The sequence below is a fragment of the Arvicola amphibius genome, chromosome 9 (genome assembly GCF_903992535.2).
Source record: "Arvicola amphibius chromosome 9, mArvAmp1.2, whole genome shotgun sequence".
In the NCBI taxonomy this organism is placed as follows: Eukaryota; Metazoa; Chordata; class Mammalia; order Rodentia; family Cricetidae; genus Arvicola; species Arvicola amphibius.
The window spans coordinates 119,761,045-119,781,236 of record NC_052055.2 but is presented as its reverse complement, the minus strand read 5'-3'; the positions used below and the strand labels follow the sequence as shown (position 1 = coordinate 119,781,236).

The window sequence follows — 20,192 nt, the reverse complement described above, 5'->3', positions numbered from 1 at the left end:
AGAGACTCTTCCTCTCTCAGGAAAGGCGCTGAGTCACTAGGACATACTCTCTTTATACTTCTCTTATAGGAAACTTAGAACAATAACTTGAGGCTTGGCAGTTTTATTATCCAAGCTATTGAGCCAGCTTCAAGATACACTAATCCCTTGAGAAAAATCCAGGAGATAGTGGAAGCCAGCTCAAGGATGCACAGCGTTGTTTAATTACATACGGCCGTCTTAGAACCGTTTTATTTGCCTTTGACAGTAACCATTGCACACTCTGGACAAACTTGGAATGCTAACTTGTCAATCTCTTTGTGAGGAAAATATGCCTTGAAACTATATCATGTTGGTGTGAAGGGAAAACACCTGCATTTTGGCTGTAAGTAAAGCCAAGCAGAATGCCCTGTTTTTAAGCAAAGTGGACAATGACATCTTAGGAGGTACAGGGTCACAGTTTATATAGAGTCCAAGAGCTCCTTTCAAATGGACTGTCGTACCTATCACAGAGAGGGCAGCCGGGATGGTGGACAGAGAGCCTCCCCACGGCTGAGCAACAGCTTCAGTGCAGAACAAGAAAGCCAATGGCAGAGTGCAAGCTGCAGGAGCCACAGTGATCTGTATTTATCCGTCCAGGCCAGTTCCACCCTCCTGTACAGCACAATTCCTGGTTAAGCATGTGCTCTACCCCTCAAGACGTAACTGGACATGTGGCCTACCTCAGGGTGTCCGATTTCACAAATCCTCCAATTGTACCTGGATCACAGCATCTAACTCTGGCAGGGTCCTGAGCCCAGGAGTGTGCTTACACAGTGAGCCCACAGGGTAGTTGCCAGCTCAGCCTGGCCTAAAGAATGGATCAAAATACGTCTGCCAAGTTAGTGAGTCTGTGTCAGATTTTTGAGCTAACCCAGGCCCCATGCCTCACGGACTGGCGTTCTGAGCCGGGAAGGATTCTGCGTCAGCTGAATTATACTGTCAGTTAGGAAGTGGCGCCAGGAGGAAGATGCAGTTCTCTTCCCAGATGTGAAAGAGGGCTGTCCTCTAGTCCTCATCTCCTCAGACATTTATAGTTAATTAATATTAATGCTGGAGTATCAGACCACTGTGACATGAAGTTATAAATCTGAAATCAGACTACGAGTCCACAAATGCCTCTGTAATTGTGGCTGCTTTTCCTCACCCAAGAGCCTGACTACTGCTTGACGTCATGGGGGTCTCTGGTATTGCAGTGGGCTCCCAGTTAGCTGGATCTTGTGCAAAAACAACGTGTTGAGAAGATTAAGAAATGTGAGACAGTGAAGAAGGCATCCAGGTCCTTTCTTCCCACACTGTCAGGGCACCCTAGGAGAGAGACTACACAGTCGGAAGACTAGCAGCTCCCAGGGAAACACAACCAGCTACTCTAGTCTGGCAGAGCCACGCAGCGCTGCTCCAGGGCTGCATTAGGCCTGTGCTGAAGCAGAGATTCACCCTGAGGCTCTGAGCGCCAGAGATGGCAGGCAACACCTATTAAGGTGGCCTCTGTAGCAAGGGAAACACGGGCTCTCTGGGACAATTTTAACGTATGATGCTGTCCAGAGGGAGAAGGAAAAACAAGATGGCCATTCAGCAGGTCCAGATTGTCAAGCCATGTCACTAAGGCACAAACATTCTTTTATTCTGCTTATGATTGTGACATGGGCTCTGTGTTGTTGTATAAATTTGGGTAAAAGAGAGGAAAACAATGTCTGGGAAGAGAAACTCCCCCTCCCTTATCCCACAGCAGCTGGCAAATGTCTGCAATTCCAGATGATCACCACCCCGAAACTACACTCTAAACTTTGTAAGAAATGTTTATTACTGATACTCAGCACATAATTTACAACACTGTGCTGGAATTCACTTACACTCCATTTCAAGGGATCATGAAAAGAAAATGTCAACTGTGGGGGAAATATGCTTTATGGGTCTTGGCTTAAAACAAAAGGAAAAACACACATGCAAGTCCCACGTGGTGGAAGGAAATAGTTTAATAAATGGCCTAATGAACAGTGTAATGATTTTTTAAAAATAGGTAACAGGAAGAAAAAGTAAGAAAAATAGAGGCTAATATGCTGTAAAAGCTGGATAATGAACCCCTGGGTGATCCGGATTTGAAAATGGTGTAGGAGCTGTACTTTAAAAATGCAATTTTAAAAAATGAATTATGATACAGCCATTAGGCTGTACAAATTAACATTCTGTGGAAAAGTAATAGTGATTATAGATAAGAAATCATATAAAAATATAGGTGGATTTCTCTGTAGTCTGTGGCCTTTGTTGCAACTCTGGAAGTCAGTCATTTCTGAGTAATATCTCCATATGTTTTAAAATCTGAGTTGACAGGACCTTTGGTTGTGAAATCACTGGTTCTCCCAGCTGCAATGTGGACCAGGGCAGGGGTTAGGCAACAAGTGTATATTTCCAGAGAACGCCCCTGGCTCAGGCTACGCTGACTGTGTCTGTATCCTCACAGAGAACGCCCCTGGCTCAGGCTACGCTGACTGTGTCTGTATCCTCACAGAGAACGCCCCTGGCTCAGGCTATGCTCTGAATGTCTAGATCCTCGCAGCAGTACTTTATCTGTTTAAAAAGCCATGGTGTTATCTGGGCACTTGCGAGACAGAGGCAGGTAGATCTCTTGAGTTTGTGGCCAGCCTGGTCTACAGAGTGAGTTCTAGGACAGCCAGGGCTACAAAGAGAAACCCTGTCTCAAACAACAAAACACCAAAACTCAAAACTCACCCCAAACAAACAAACAACCATGGTGTTACAAATTTCTAAGGACAAGGACTCGGATCCAGGACACATGGGTCCTGACCTGTACCCTGCCATTAGGCATGAAGTTGGGAAAGCACTGAGTTCTCCACCTCATCTTCCCATTTGCACGGGGGAGGCCTGGACTAAGACATCAAAGGCTCTCGAACAGTTTCCAATGCTCGCATGCTGGGTCACTTCTGTTGTTGTTGTACAGAGAAAAGGGTGACATGAGTGTGACCTTTAAAATGTCTCCTGCTCTCTTCAGGATTTTTCCTGGTTTTGCACCATGTGCCTCCTATGCAAATTATTCAGCAAACATGAGACTAAATGAAAGGTGGTTTGGCTGTGCATGTGATTATAAAGCAATGGAGGCTTCTGTGGAACAAGCCGGCCTGTACTTCAGGGCGACAATGACAGTTCAGTGAAAAATGGCCAGGACTTTACAGCATCATTTCCTCCCAATCTTTCTCCCTCCCTTCCTCCCTTCCGGAATACAGACCTAAGAATATATAAGATTATTATCAAATGATATGAAAAGTACCCAGGGATCAGGTCAGGAAGAACTGGGTGAGTCTTGGGAGGCACTGGGGAGCAGAGACTGGAAGGAGTTGGAGGAGATAAAGATGGCTGAGCTAAAGCAGACTACAAGGCAAGGAGGAACCTAGCTGGGAGGAGGGCAGGGCAGCAGCGAGGGGTAGGAAGCGGGTGGGATCTGAGCAATATGGAAATGACACGTGAGGTATAACCATACGTTTCAGTAGTCAACAGAACATTTGAAAAACAGACAAGAGATGGTCATGAGGTGCCTGTCACTGGTACTTTAATAAAATGCTGACTGGCCATTAGCCAGGCAGGAAGTATAGGTGGGGCGACCAGGCAGGAAGTAGAGGCAGGACAACGAGAACGGAGAATTCTGGGAAGAGGAAAGACTCAGTCTGCGGTCATCACCCAGACGTAGAGGATGCAAATGAGAATGCCTCGCTGATTAAAGGTACCAAGCCACATGGCTGACAAAGACAAGAATTATGGGTTATTGTAAGATGTAAAAGGTAGTTAATAAGAAGCTTAGCTAACAGGCCAACCAGCTTATAATTAATGTGGACCTCTGTGTGTTTATTTGAGACTGAACGACTGTGGGACCAGGCAGGACAGAAACCTCTGTCAACAAGGAAAAAAAGGATACACTAGGTACATTCTGTGACTATCTCCAGCAGACAGCTGAAGCTGCTCCACAGGGGACCAAGAAATTAAGAGCAGTAATGACTCAGAACCAGGGTTACAGACCCTGGAACAGCAAGAAACAAACAGGACAGAGGGACTCTACACCAGGGCCTATTAAAGACACCCTGGGAAAGAGGCATGGAGGTCTGCAGGGCAGAAGCCATGGGAGAGAAACACTGGAGGAAAGGGTGTTATAGGAATAAACAAAAGGCCAACTGTGGAGAGCAAGCGAAGGAAAAGACACCAGGTAAACAGTACCCAAGACAAAGGGAGCTACAAGGCAGGGCAAGAAGACAGTGGGAGCAGTGTGAGGTTGAGGGGCCAATGGAAATGATGGGAGAGAGAGGTGACACCAAGAGACTAAGACAGTTAAGGAAGAGCCATTGTCAGACACAAGAGTTGACTCTGTACACACTGGACTCCTGAAGTCACCTCGCCACCCTCTTCTTCTTAAACCTAGAAAGAAAACATTAGTCCCTTTACACTCTAGGACAGGCCTGAACCAGTTTTAATCAAAATGTAAACACCAAGAAAACTTCAGTGGGACTTAGAGACTGGGTCATGACTTCCAGGGTATCATCGGGAAACTGAGGCAAGTCACTCTAAAAGGTGTGCTCTCCCTTCCTGTGCCTTTGCTGAGGGCAATGCATGGGTCTCTCCTTCCATGTTTCAGAGACCATGGCTAGAATGTACATTTGTAACAAGCATTACTGTGCTCAGCTTGCTCCAGGGTTGCGAGGCAGGCCCTATACTGAGCAGTGTCTATAGAAGGCCGAGGTGACGGAGCATACCAAGCCAGTGCTATGGTCTGATGCTCTGTTGCCACCAAAGGCCAGGACCCCAGAGCCAGGTCCACTCTGATAGTCAGATTCTCCTTGCAAGAAGAGGCAGACATACCTTGTGAGTGGTTTTGAGTCCCTCTATAGAGTTCAAGGTCAGTTTTCTCAAAAAACATTTTTTAACCTATTACTTTGAAAATTCAGAGAAACCACTGGAACCTATTAACTTGATGAAGTTGGGCTTTTAAATCCAATCCATTTCTGAAGTGAAAGGGGCACAGCTGGCACACATTCTAAAAGCACTTGGCCTTCCATAAAGAACGTTCCTTTCCCAACAGTAGCTAAAGAAAGAAGTAATGGACTCCCAGCCTGTAACCAACCTCTAGTGACACACTGTTACTGGGGATTCAAGTCATAAACTGAGGGACAATGAACAGATGTGGGGAGCAGAGAATACTGAACCTCTGGCAGCAACAAAATAAAATCTGGGGAATGGGCTGTCACCAAATCAAAGACAGCAGATGGACAAGGGAAGAGAAGTTGGGAAGATATACCCAAATCTACAAAAACGACCCATCAAGGCCACTCTTACCCTCTTGCACAAGCTCAGTGTGTGTCAGCTTCTGAACTGGGACGCACAGACTTTCTGATGAACCCGAGTGACAGCTAAAGGGTGTCCAGAGAGGACTGCAGCTAGTGCGAGCACCCTGGAGACAGTGACAGTGCTTACACACTAGTGCGAGCACCCTGGAGACAGTGAAGGTGCTTACACACATAGGCACTCTGTGAGTGAGGTCATGGCTAGACTCAAAAGGGTAAAAGAGCCAGGAGAGAATCCAGACCTCTGCTCTCTGGAGCTTGTCTAGTGGAGAACAGCAGCAAATGAATGCTATGAGACCGCTCCTCTCAGTTGTCTGATGGTGGGGAGCCAGATTTTTCTTGAAACGGAGAGTCTTGGCTATGTAACGGCAATGAACTAGTCAGAAGGCAGCAGTGTGGGCTCCATGGGCTCCAACAACAAGTACAAGGGGTCTGAGCTAGGACTGAGCACATTGTGTGACAGGAACTGAAGGGAAGCTAGAGATGGGGGCTGAGGGAATGGGAAGTGAGGTGGGAGGCTGGAGGGGCAGGGGAGAGCCAACAGAGGAATCCCAGCTGTGGGGGAACTGTGCTTCTGGTTCAGAGAACAAAGGCTCCTAAGCAGGGAGTCGATATGGTCCTCATAGTGCAGAAGAAAAGTGAGAGGCCCGTTAGTCAACTGGAGAAATGATGGCAGCTGGACTAGTGTGACCTCTATTCATTTTTGTCATTTGAAATATAGTATTTATTTGAAAGCTATCCCAAAAAAGTCTGTCTGATCATGCGTACTTTAAGTGTGCTCACACAACTCAGGAAGAAAGTGTCATTAAGGTATGGCTCATTTTCTTTTTAACTAAGACACATGAGAAAAGGTCTTATCCTCACAGAACAATGGAGCTCTGTGGCTAAGCAAGGAAGACAAGAATGAGAGCGTGAAGATTCTCAGCTGCTCCCCAAGACCACTTCCTTCAGCTGTCAAGGGTTCTGAGTAGGGAGGGTTCTAATCCTCAACCCACAGATGCTCCGAAGTTAGTGCTCAGGCGACTCCCAGACGCAGCCCACAGCTGGTTCCCATATATCTTCCACCGTATGGATAAAGTTTTACACAGAAACTTTATGTAAAAAGTCCTCTTTAAAAGCACAGGTATAGCCAACTAATTGCCTGTTGATGTTGCATCTCCTTGAGGCCTTTCTTTGCTCAGAAGAGCCTTTGAGTCTGATGTGGCACACTGGCCCCTCCACAGACAAGCTCTGAAACTCAGGGGTCTGCCCCGTTAAGACTAGATCTGTGTGTTCTATCTGAATTCTGCTGGAGACGGGGAGGGAGGGGAGGGGTTGGGGTGGTATATTCCTCTTACAAGGATGTGTTTCTTTATTGTTGAAAATTTTAAAGTCTTGACAAAAATTAACAACAGAGTTTGCCCTTTAAAAAATAAAGGAAAGAACATGACTGGCTTTTTCATTACTGTCAAAGTGTGAAAAAAAACCAGAATTAAGTATGAAGAGAGAAAAATAAACTCTTCATCCAGCTGTTTCCAAGTGACAATTACACAAGCAGTACCCATTAATTGGCTCACGAGTAGAGAAGGAAGGAGTAAACATGCTCACTAGTGCGAACCTGCAGGGACGAGAGGAGGGAGGAACCTGGATTTGCAGCAGGGTCTCAGGCACAGTCCTTCCCTGAAAACTGAGCCTGCCACTGACTGGGACTCTCCCCAGCAGCAGCAACAGTGACGATAGTACACTCATCAAATCCCACTTGCTGCAGCTAACAACATGGCTCAGTGGTAGACAGCATGTTTTGCTCTTGTGGAGAACCTGAGTTCGAATCCTAGCACCCACATAGCAGCTCACAACCTCCAGTAGCTCTAGTTCCAAGGATGTGAGCACGTACGTGGTGTACATGCAGGCAAGACATTCAAACAAATAATATCAAAGAAAAAAAGACTTGCCTTTTGGCATGTTTGTGACAATGAGCATGGCTAGTCATGACTTCCTATAACTCACTCAAGGCTTTTGTTCTGTTGAGTTCTGGCTAGGACATAAAATAGATGGGGAAATTGCTTTCTTAGCTTTGTCACCACCAATGGGAAGGAGATACGGAGAAAAGCCCAGGCAAAGCCAGTCACTAGGTCTAAACGAGCTGTTTTTCCTCCTCACCACACTCTCAATGAGGCTCTGTACCTGAAACTCTCCATCCTAAAATGTCCTCTTGCCCTCAGCCAGGGAAGCACTTGCTCTTTGTCAGATTCCCAGTGAGTAAACAGCAGTTAGAGAAATAGCCCAGGACAGACAGACATATGCTTCCTGGGGTCTGAGTGCCTGACATGCAGCTAGGGTACAGAGCTCCTCAGATGGGGATGTCACTGTGTGGCGAGCAGGAGCTCCTGGGGAAGTCATGGAGACTTCACAGCAGAGCGCTCGCTGTAGGAAGTGAAGCCTCAAGCAAGCCTCAGCTGGGAGGCTGGCGGGCCTCCAGGAGGGCTGGGAGGAGGGTGCTGCTTGGGCCCTTGGTGTCAAGTACTCATGGAGCTCCACACACTTGCTGCCTTGACTTCGTGCTGACAGGAAACAAACAGGTGGCTTTGCCGGCCCAGGCTATGCAAATACAGGCAAGGGCACACAGCTACGGAGTATTATGTCTGCAGCGAGGAAAAAGCTTCCTTAAATGGAGCTTTTTCTAAAAATATTTTTCCATGAAATATGTGAAAATTGGCTAGGTAACAAGGAGGGTACAAGGAAGGGACTCAGATCTCCCTGGGAAGGGGAAATAGAAGAGACTTGGTGGGTGGAGTAGGGGTGGATGAGGAATCAGGTGGTGGGGGTCGGGGAGAGTACTCAAAGAGATGACTGGAAATGGGGCAAATTTCGGGGTGAGGTAGTGCAAGGGAAACTCTCAGGAATCTGCAAGGATGACCCCAGCTAAGACTCCAAGCAATAGTGGATATATAGCCTGGACAGGCTGTCTCCTGTGGCTGTGCATGTGATCCTGGCAAGTTCCACTGCAGGTGGGGGAAACAGAATGTGCCATGCAAAGAGAGCTTGGAGAGTATGGAGTTTTATTTTGGAAGAGGGTATTGGGAGGGTAGTGGGGAGGAAGGGAGAGATACAGGCAGAGAGACATAGAGAGAGGAGAAAGCTGTCTCTTCAGAACAGCAGAGAGAGAGAAAAGAGGGGGCCTAGATAGGAGCTTGCCTCAAGAGAGATTGGGAGTGGGTGGAGCTTATCTCTTAAAGGGACAGGGTACTGTCTGGATTCATCTTGCCAGGTGACAGGGAAGGCCAGCATAATCCTAACAATGACCAGAGGAGACTTCCAGGGGAGGGCCTGGGACACCAACCCAGCCACATAACCTTTGACCTATACTCTATCTTGCCTATGGGATGGCGCAGAGATTTTGGGGGTGGCCAACCATGGGAGTTGGCCATGGTCCAGCCTGAGACCCATGACATAAAGAGAAGCCCTGACACTGTCTGGAGCACTAGGACCCAGAGGCTGGATAGCCTAGAGACCTAGGATAGAACCAAACAGGACCGGGTGGGGGGGGGGGTCAACATAACAATGCTACACTCATAGATTGATGCCTACCCCACTGTAATCAGAGAGGCTTCATATCCAGTGACTGATAGAAACAGATACAGACCCTCAGCCAATCATTAGACCGAGCTTGGGGAATCCTGCTGAAGAGAGGGAGGAAGGACTGTAGAAGCCTGACAGGTCAAGAACATCACAAGAAAACCCACAAAACCAACCAACCTGGGCTCATTGCAGCTCACAGAGACTGAACTCACAGCCAGGGAGCCTGCATGGGACCAACCTAGGTCCTCTACATATATCTGGCCCACTTGAGGGACTCCTAACAGTGGGAGCAGGGGCTGTTACTAATTCTTTGGCTGGCTTTTGGGAACCTACTCTTCATACTGGGCTGTCTTGTCCAGCCTTAATACAAGGGGAGGTACTTAGTCCTACCACAACCTGATATGCCGGATTTTGTTGACATCCAAGGGAGGCCTGCCCTTTTCTGAATAGGAAGGGAGGAGGATTGGATTGGGGGTGGGGGTGGGGGTGGGGGTGGGAAGAGAGGAGGGACAAGTTAGGCAGAGAAGAACACAGAAAGCAATTCAAGACACTGGACTACCTACCAATGGCTGACCCAAAGGGAGTCAGGCAGGGTCACTTGGGGGACTTAAGATATAAGATGGCACATACTACATACATTTTTGCTCTTCTCTATTTCTGAAAGCCTCTAATATGGCTTGAAACTACAAAGAGAAACCAGGCATGATGACTCACATCTGCATACTAGCTAGCACTCAAGAGGCAGGAGTTTTATCACAAATGTGAGGGCAGCCTTGTCTACATAGTTGAGTCCCAATGCAGCCAGGGCTGCTGCCTAGTGAGAGCCCACATTAAACAAACAGGGGCAGTGAGACGTCTTGGCAGGTACAGGCATCTACTGGCAAGCCTGAGGACCTACATGGTGGGTTCCCCTCATGGACTCCTTTCTGTAAGTTGCCCTCTGACCTTCACATGCATGCATAACCCCCAAATAATTGTAATTAAAAGTAAAAAAACAAAAGAACAAGCAAAAGCAGCAACCAAGGGAATCCATTAACAGAGGTGATGCAACCCGGAAGAGGAGATGCTGCCAAATGGAAGACTGCAGGGAATTTTCACAGAATGGCGGTGACGTACTCTTCTGCCATGCACTGTGAACCAGACAGACTTCTGAAAGAAAGCCACCTGTGCAGGATGGACACCAGTTTAGCCAAAGCACTGTGAGTCGTCAGCACAAGGATGAAGAGACACTCCTAAAAGCCTCTACTGGGGAAGATAAGATCTGACAAGAAACAAGGTTTGGGCCAGCAGCAGATCCTGCTTCAGCAGCATTGGAAGCTAAGTGGCAGGAAGTCCAAGGTTCTGAAAGGCTGAATGTTTCTTTGTAAGATTTATTTATTTACTATGTATACAGTGTTCTGTCTAGGCACCAGAAGAGGGCACCAGATCTTGGTACAGATGGCTGTGAGCCACCATGTAACTGCTGAGAATTGAACTCAGGACCTCTGGAAGAACAGACAGAGCTCTTAGCTCTGCAAACCCTGAAAAGCAGAAGTTTATAACAGGAAGGAAACTTCTGGAGGAATCCAATCCCATGTCAAACTGTGATGCAGACATGTAAAAATTCTTATTATCTGAATTTGGTATACCTTTTCTAAAAAAAAAAGTTAATCTACAAGGTTTACTTTATACAATGTCTATCAAAGATCTTTGCAGCATCCAGTCATGACAAGCTCAATAGAGGTCTGAGTCTCAATAGTTTACCCTGATGCAATATCTGGTTCCATAAAGACCACAAACTGAGACTACCCAGGCACCACCAAGGAACAGACCTAATTTCTTAATTTCATCATAGGAAATTCCTAATGTTCCAACCTCATAGATAGGATCACCTGCCAGCACACACCCTGCTAATGTAACTTTTCTGGTTTTTGCCTTTAAATAATACCCTCTAGAAGGGCAGAGTACCCCCTCTTGCCGCTGTTGTGCTAGTTGCTTTGACGAGGTCCCTGCCAGCTTGTATTGTACACACAATAAACCTTGCTTTTGCATTTCAGTGAGTTGGTCTCCCTTGTGGTCTTTTGGGGTCCTCATGGACTGGGCATAACAATCTTAATTAATTGTTCAGACTCAAAAGACCAAACAAGTATACTAGGCTCCAGGTTGACCTATGAGAGAAAATGGAAAAGCAACCAACCACTAGGACAGCACTGGGTGTTTCTTCCTTGTAGCAGACCACACAACTGTGTGTCCTGCACGTGATCCATAGCGAGTGTTACTCACTAACAGGCAGGTGGAGACCCTGAGTGGTAAACCTCACACTCCAAATACAAAGCAACTTCCCTGGCCACAGACATGAGCTATGTCCCAGAATAACAGGGCATGTCCAGCTACAAAGTCATTGCTCCTAGGAGTCCCAGCTGGAGCTTCTAACTGCATACCTAGAGCCTCCTAGGCCAGAGGCTATTTATGGGCCAGGGATAATTTTTTCTTTTTTCTTTTTTTGGTTTTTCGAGACAGGGTTTCTCTGCAGCTTTTTTAGAGCCTGTCCTGGAACTAGCTCTTGTAGACCAGGCTGGCCTCGAACTCAACAGAGATCCGCCTGCCTCTGCCTCCCGAGTGCTGGGATTAAAGGCGTGCGCCACCACCGCCCCGCTTTCAGGGATAATTTTTTATCATAAGCAATGCCGCTTAACAGCATAGCTAATATTCCACTTCTGTGAGGTTTTGGGGACAATGGATCAAGAAAGGGAGGGAACTGGGTCCAAGGTCAATATCTGACTCACAGAGAAAGGATTTTGTTAACCCATCATCATGCTCTACAAAAAAAGAAAAAGAAAAGAAAGGAAGGAAGGAAGGATGGAAGGAAGGAGTGGAAGAAAAAGAAGGAAGAAAGGGAGGGAAGGAAAAAAGGGAGGAAAGAAGAAAAAAAGAACAAATGGAAGGAAGAAAATAAAGAAGAGAAGCCAACCTAGTTGGGAAAGATAAGAAATCTTAAGTCATAGCTCTGAGTAGGTTAGGAAGCATTTGCCCAGAATTAGCCAATGAGTGAACAGCAAGCTTCAGAAGCTTTGGTAAAAGCAAAACTATCCGATTAGGAACCCTGGGCAACAAAAAGCTGATTAACAGGCGACTCCTTAGCACTGGAACATTCTGAGCACTCCCAGAAAGCCCCACCCATCTGTTTGGAACCCGGCACACAGCTCTTCTCAGGAGGCCATGAGCTGAGAGGTGCAATGCAGGGTTTCCCACATTGAGCAGGGACTAGATACTGTGTGGACAATGTTTCTACAACCAGAACATCACAATGACTTCTCAGGGGTTTCCTTTTCAGGGTTTGTGGCCACATAGAAAGTTTATCTCCAAGTTATAGCAAAAATAAGCATCACAAACCTTTAGAATATTAATGCGGTCAAACAGCTGATAGGAAAAAAAAGAAAAGACAGACAAAAATGAGGAGTAGGAAAGTCAGAGTAAAACACAGGGCATCCATTTATCCAGTAACATAGTGGGAAGTCAAGAGGTTCTGTCCTTAAAGGATGGACCAGAAAGTAGACGTCAGGTATATTGTTTATTTTTAAAAAGCTACATTAAAGTAGAACTAAAAAGCAAACATAACCCAGATGTGAGTAGGAAGTTAATAAAGCTGGCAAATGAATAAGGAATAAGATGCTGCTGACAGTATGGAAGTTGGCAGGAAACAAAAACAAAAACCCTACTGCAAGTCAAAGGTGCTACCTCTGAGGAGTGGGCAGGAAGATGCAAAAGTCACATTTTGCTCTTCGCTTACGTCTCCCTGTTGTTTCATGTCCTACGTGCTGCTTGCATTTCTTAGAAAAGATTAGGGTTCAACAATCTAGAGGAGAGCGGAGGAAGAGAACCACAATCCGAATGTAAGGTCCGAGGGCTAACAGTTAGAACATGAGAAGAACAAGAGGTACATACAAGTTTTTCAAAACTAACAATACCAAAGCATGATTATTTACCACAGGAAGGATCCTTCATCTTGAAAGCAAGGAAGAGCAGGGCCAAGCATATAAGGGCTAAGGTCTCTGTGTACCTGACCATCCTACACATGCTACCTCTCAGTAAGAACAAGCTACAGCTCTAGAAGCTAAAAGAACCTTCTCTTGACATCTGCTCTGAAGCACATAAGAGAACTGTTTGCACATTTTCTTAAGGACTACATTAAAGGTAGGGGTGAGACTACATCTACAAACATAAAATCATAACCACTGGTTTCACTGATTCTAATGGAGTCCACAGAATCTTGCCTTCCTTTCCCTTCTCTTTTGTTCTGATGAATCATCCACAGCTTATTAATATGTAAAATGCTACTGGAAAACCTGAGTGCTACCATCGAAGTGGAAATCTTGTCAATTATTTAAATTCATCAATTAATGGCAACAAACCAGTAAGATGTTGATGGCCATGCAAAGGCATTGAGAAAATCTGTACACAGAGGTGTTTCTCTGTCACAAAACCCCAGTGAGCTCAATACAAACCATGAGGACAGGCATCTGTGTAGAATTGACTGTGCTCTTGTTGAAGGCTTATGGAGCTCCCTGGATGGAGGTTTACAAAGAGAAGTACAAATGACAGAGGGGACTGTCAATAATGCCAAAGATGGGGAGCTGTGCTCAACAGCTGGCTCTGGAGAGAGGATGCAGCAGGCAGCTCATGGGGTCTAGAGGCATGCCATTGTTTGTAAAGGGTTCCAGCAGCTTGGGACCAAGATACCGCCACCGCCCCCCCCCCCGCCTCCCCCACCTTTTCATGCTTCTCCTCCCAGGGTGGTTTAGTGTTCTTCAGTAATACCTGGGTACTGTAAGTGGGGCAAAGTGGCAAAGAGTCTTGGATTAAAATTTGACCTCTGCTCCTTGGGAAAGATGCTTCTTCTCTCCAAACAATTCTTTTATAAAAATGAGGACACTATCCCACTAAGCACCCTGTATTCAGACAATGAGATACAATATATGAAAGTACTGGAATACTAGTTAGCAAATAATAGTTTATTTTCCTGCATCGTGGCCAAGGTGCTCACAAGATTCATGCTCCCTAAGAAGTGGTGGTCCAGGCACACTAGAGCAGAAAGGCTGTTTTTGTCCCCAGTGGTATGTAAATAGCAGGAATGCACATTGTGAAAGCCAGGGCTTCTTAGAACCAGCTATAACTTCTCCTTCTGCTTCCATGAGCTGTATCTGCTACATGCAGAAGACCCTGGTGAGCCTCCAAACAATGACAAACCCACAAGCAGAGGCCATGTAACAAGCAAGAACACTCAAGTAAACTGTTAATCACACTGTTCCATGAAGCTGGTTAAACACTGAATCATATTTGTTATAGGCATGAGTGTGAACTTCACCATAAAACACTCTGTGTGGTAGCTATTCTAATAGTAGTATTGATGGTGTGAACACTGAATCTAACATACTGTCATTAACGGCATTAAGAAATCATGGACCAGGGGCATAGCGCAGTAAGAGCAACTACCTAGCAGAATTCTGGCAAGCAAACCAACCAATCAACCAAAGAGACAGACATTAGAAAAGAAATTATAGCCAAATAAGTGCACAAAAAGACACTCAGCAGCATCAGCCACGAGAACTGCAAACCAAAGCCTCAAGGGGCCTGCTTCACTGCCCTGGGATTGACTGTGGCTCACAGATGACAAGGCTAGCAAGAATGAGAAACTGGTCCCTCCCTCACATGCTGCTGAAGGCCATGCAAAATGGCTCAGCAGTTCTTCAAAAAGTTAAATCCAGTTACTCTAACAGTAGAGGTGCTGACGGTGAACAGAGTCAAACACTGCCATCAAGTCCTACTCATGCTAAAGAGAAAAGAACAATTCAAAAATCTGTCAGGATGAACAACTAAAGAAAATAAAGTCACACACTAGAATATTATTCACCCAGACAAAAGAAAATCTTCATTTCTGATACAGTTCATCTCCAGGATGAACAGAACACGCCAAGGAGAAGAAACTGAGGATAAAAGGTCATACAGCACATGATTCCACTTACAGAGGCCTCCCATATTTTGCAAATCCAGAGACAGAAAGCAATTACTAGATGCTGGGGCAGTTGGGGGGATAATAAAACTGCTGCAGAACATCAGCTAGCCTTGCTTAGTTTAGGTACTGGATGAGACCAGCACAAGGTAAGGAGTAAGAGTCCACAGTAACCAGTGAAGCCAAATTCTATTAGGAATTAAATTCTATTAGGAAGTAAAAAAAAAACCCTAAGAGGGTAGTGTGGAGCTTGGAGGTCGGAGGGAGGACCGCACAGGAAACTCTTACTTTCCCTGTTTGGACATGTCAGCCATTTCCAAGTTCAGTTCACAAGTAAAGCTTATTTGGGCATGGCAAGTAAATCTCATATAAATCCTTAACAGTCAAAACGGAAACAAAGGATCACGGGACTGCACTTCTCCTCCCTGGTGGCCGCACCACTCCTCTCAGAAGCCTCTGAGCTCCGGAGGGAGCCCCATGATTGAGAGGATGCTACTTACTTGCAGGACACTTTTGTTCTGTCAGCCACCATGGTCCACTGCTGCTGATTGGTGGAAACCTCAACGTAGTAACTGTAGCTTCGATCATCACAATCCCAGAGTAATAACCTGAACAAAGAAAAAGATATTACATTGTGTTTGCATCCTAACTGTCATGGGGCCTTGTGTCATCCCTCCCTGTCCACTGTGCCCCATCCTGCATCCAGGCTGAAGACAGAAGTGAATCTCAGTGAAAACATGAAGAGACAGGCTGGGGTCATGGCAGCGAGGTTCAGACTGGCCTAGGAGGAAGAACATCCCCGTCATCCTTTCAGGCTCTCCAGCTTTCATCTGCAGCATCAGAGCTAGCTGAGGATAACATCCCAGAACCACTGCTCAGGGAACGAATGCTTTCCTGCGGTGCTAACAAGCACTCACTTTTACCACGTTTCCGTGTGACCCTGGTACAATTTCCTGATGTGGGAATACAGCTACCCCTTATCATCTATAAGAAACTAGTCCTAGCACCCCCCCAAAGTCTGTGGCTACTCAAGTCCTTCAGTAACATGACATCTTACACATATATTTTATATAAACAAAATCTATGCAGTCATCCATTATCACATACCCCTGACATAGGTGAACACAAATTCATAAATGTAGATAGACATACACAAGTATAAAGATGAGTTTGTATGTGGGCAACCTCCACAGACAAGGTCTTGTGGTGTAGGCTAGGCCAATGAGCCCACAATCCCCCTGCTTAGGGCTGTTAACAGCCCACCTGGCCTTCTACATAATTCACATCATCCTCAAGTTACTTATAATACCCAATACAAAGCAAATGAAATGTAAATAGCTTTCTTTTGTATTTTTTAAAGGAACTGACAAGAAAAAAAATCTGTGCTCTTTTATGCAAACAAAAAAATTTTAGCCGGGCGGTGGCGCACGCCTTTAATCCCAGCACTCGGGAGGCAGAGGCAGGCGGATCTCTGTGAGTTCAAGACCAGCCTGGTCTACAAAAGCTAGTTCCAGGACAGGCTCCAAAGCTACAGAGAAACCCTGTCTCGAAAAACAAAAAAAAAAAAAAAATTTAATCAATGTTCTATGAGGATCCCAAGCGTGAGAGAGCCAAATACACCAGAAAACATACTCAGTATCTGGGAACTTACTATCTCGGTTCTGCTCTGAGCCCTCTTTCTGCTCAGGTGAGAACTTCAATGGACTAGGAGTCCACTTTCATCAACTTCAGTCAGAATGCACTTACCTAGGTTTCAGAATAACTGTTACTTCTAAGGAAGGTACTGATTGAGAAATGGGATGAGGACACCTTCTAGAAGGCCAGAGATGTGCTAGTTTGCTCCCAGTGGCAGCTACATGGCTGCAGGAGCATGTAAATATTCATCAGGCTATGCACGAAAGATGTGTGAACCACACATTTCACATGTGCGGTTCTTCAATTAAAAATAGAATCCGAGTCTTTCAATATGGGATCTGTATTTGGCTTCTGATTTCTACTATCTCAGCCATTTTTGTCTAAACAAAGTAGATGCACGATCACACTGTTTAACAGGAAGTTGGATGCATGTGCTTCCAGTCAGCTACAACAGTGAGTGCCCTGAAGGCAGTACCCATGTCTAAATAGTTTCTCGATACCCAGAGCTTGGAACAGCATGTCACTTGGAGCCAGTGCTCAGCGAATGTCAGCTGGGCAAACACAGCAGTAACAATGATAATCACGAAGAGCCAACATTTCTTTAATGCTTATGTGGATCAGACCCATGTCAAGCGCTCTGCACAGTCTGGTCTATTATCTCTACCTGAATATCTATCCTCTTACCAAGCATGATTGCACTCCTCACATTATATGGATGGTAGAAGTGAGCCTTGCGGCTGTAAGTGCCTTCTCTAAGCTCATTGTCAGCATGTGCGTGATGCAGGATTCCAACCTGGCATCCTGATCAAAACCCAGGTCTGTAATCCCCAGCAAGTACTGCTGTTATTCCCACTTTATGCATCTGGATCATTTTCTACTCTAACCTATCATTCCATAACTGCCATTCCTAGTGTCTTCTCTAATCCTGTGATTACAGCCAGTGAAAACCCTTGCACGAAGTTCTATCTCATGTATAAGCTTACTGTAGAGAATTACTGCCCCTGTGATTGTCTCTGGATATTAGACCGAGGGCTAGGCAACTGTTCTATCACTAAGCTATGGTCACAGCCCTCTTACTCTGCCTTTTGAGGCAGGGTCTAAGTTGCCAAGGCTGACCTTGAACTATCACGCAGTAGTCCTAGGCTACTGCCTTTCAGGCCTTGAGCCCCTGGGATGGCAGGCCTGTGTCCAAGGCCCAGCTCCTTTCCCTTCAGTTCTTTGTTTTGGACACAGCTCTGCTTGCTATAAAATAACAGCCATTCACTATTACAGATGAGGGAGCCTCAAGTTAACTGTTCTCTTCACCTCACAGTTTGCAACAGGCTTCTCTCAAGACAACCCTCACTAGAATGCTTGGGGTGTTTTGTTTTTGTTTCTGGAGATAGGGTTTCTCTGTGTTGCCCTGGCTGTCCTGGAACTCAGATATCTGCCCCCTGAGTACTGGGAGTAAAGGCCTGTGCCACCACGCCTGGCTCTCTCACTACGATTTGGAACTATAAATGGAGAAGCAGAGGGTTCCAACTACCTATCGTTCCAGGTAACTATGAGTCAGTGCTGATAGAGTACCCCAATAAACACACTCGGTCCCTGTGAGACAGAATCTAACCAGATCCCAAAATGGTCCATGGAAAGAGACTGCCTTGAAGACACAAGACATGGAGACAACACTGAGAGGTGACCAATATGAGTGTGGTGGATGTCCTCAGAGACCCCTAGAGTGATGTCGGCACTACCTGTAAACTGACGGTGGCACATGCCTTTGATCCCAGCACTCGGGAGGCAGAGACAGGTGGATCTCTGTGAGTTCAAGACCAGGCTGGTCTACGGGATCAAGTTCCGGGACAGCCAGAGCTACACAGAGAAGCCCTGGGGGAGTAAGGGAGAACCTGTAAGGTCTTGTCTTACATCATCTGTATCACAGGTACTGACATCACAGCATTTCAGTCTACAGATGTCCCACAAGTTAATCAGTCTCTCAGTAAACAAAATTTAAGTAGTTAATAATATTTCACTGTTAGGAAAACTCTTTAATAAACATTCTTAGCTAAATCCACTACTTCCCTTGTAAGTTTGTAAAATCACTCTCATTCTGAGCCTGTGGTATGTATCATAGAACAGCTATACACCTCTCTTCTCCCTCACCTCCAACAGAAATTTGTTAACAGGCTGTGCTGCCAGCAGACTCTAGCCAGCGCCCAGTTCTGAGCGTCTCACTGACAATCATACTTAGAAACACTGCTGCTGTTACATAGCAAACGCGTTTCATTATTCTGCAGAGATTTTTTAAACTTATCATTGAACTTGAACATTTTGTGTATTTTCTATATTTATCCTATTGTTAATGACTTACAAAATGTCCTCCAGAGCTAAAGGATATTAATTCACTGCCTATCATAGTTGGCATGCTAAAGGTATTAATTTTTATTAGCCTAGTCCATCGATCTTTACCTCAATAATTTCTCCTAGCCTAAATTTTTTTCTTTCCTGAATAGCAGCCAAGAGTACATACTGGTTGAGACATCTCCCTTCTATTCGTCTATTAAGAGCCCCTGGGGAATGCAGGGTCACGGTGACTCTTGAGTGGGAAGGGACACTGACGGATGGCAGATTATCAAGTATAGAGCTCTGTCCTCTGCATGTGCAGTTTCAGAGGGATTCACATTCATGTACCAGGGTGCCTATTTGCTTGGAACTTAGGCTTCATCAGGAATAAAATCCTTTTGTTGATTCAACTGAAAAAGCAAGTACAGTTTAAAACCCTGAAAGAAAAGCTGGTTCAATCTCCTTCCTGTCTACGGGTTCTTGTTAGGCACAGTATAAAGCCCCACCACCTTCCCCTCACTCGCTCCTTTGTCTGCCTGCAAAGTCTGTTCTTAGGGATTTGCACTGACAGCATAGAGACATTTCTGGCTTGTAATCTGGCTGGGAATGTTTGCAGAGTGTGATCACCCAGCAGAGACAGTCCTCATGACCTTAAAGGAGATGAGCTCCTTAAACATACCCCTCCCTCCTCCACCCCATTATCAGAAGCCATTTTCAAAAAGGCTGACTTTATCCCACTGGAGAATCACCAGTGCAGATCAGGCCTGCGAATGGCTGCCACAGAGCTCAGCATCTAATGAGCACCGTGTGAAATGTCTGGTGGCATCACATGTTGTCTCCTGCATCTCCCGCTGTCCTTACAGTGGGGGCGCCCTAAAAGCAGGGAAGTGCTGGTTTTAAAAAAAATGATTAGCAGATGTGATTCTGCTTACATCTTCCATAAATGGCTGGTTGCATACCATTGATTACCTGGGGCTCAGTTTACAGCAACTAATTGCTCTCCGTGCTGGTGTTTTGATATAAAATTCGATAGTGAATATGATTTCAAAACTCTTGTCTTTGTGGCCAGAGTAAGAAGTGACTGGAGGCAAACCCAGTGGACTGAGTTTTCCCTTCTTAAAATAATTGCTCCCTCATCAGTCTGTGAAGAAAGTTTCCAAATTGTAGCATTCTAATTGGAAAGCCTGCATTATGCATGCGATGACAAACTATGTTGTGCTGAATGGCATTTTTTTCATCCCTTTCTTAAGGGATTAATTCCATGCCAGACTGTGAACAATGGCTGAAGCCTAACAAAAGAGATCAACAGTTTCTCCCCTGAATTG

General features: G+C 45.6%; 1 protein-coding gene across 2 annotated transcripts in view; it reads right to left on the bottom strand.

Annotated features, from left to right (window-relative positions):
* Window positions 1-20,192, bottom strand: part of Btbd9 (BTB domain containing 9) — a 350,239-nt gene that overhangs the window by 51,371 nt on the left and 278,676 nt on the right. For both annotated transcript variants that reach the window (XM_038342714.1, XM_038342713.1), the window contains exon 9: window positions 15,411-15,518. In XM_038342714.1, the coding sequence (XP_038198642.1) occupies window positions 15,411-15,518 (108 nt within the window). The remainder of the gene's footprint in view (window positions 1-15,410; window positions 15,519-20,192) is intronic.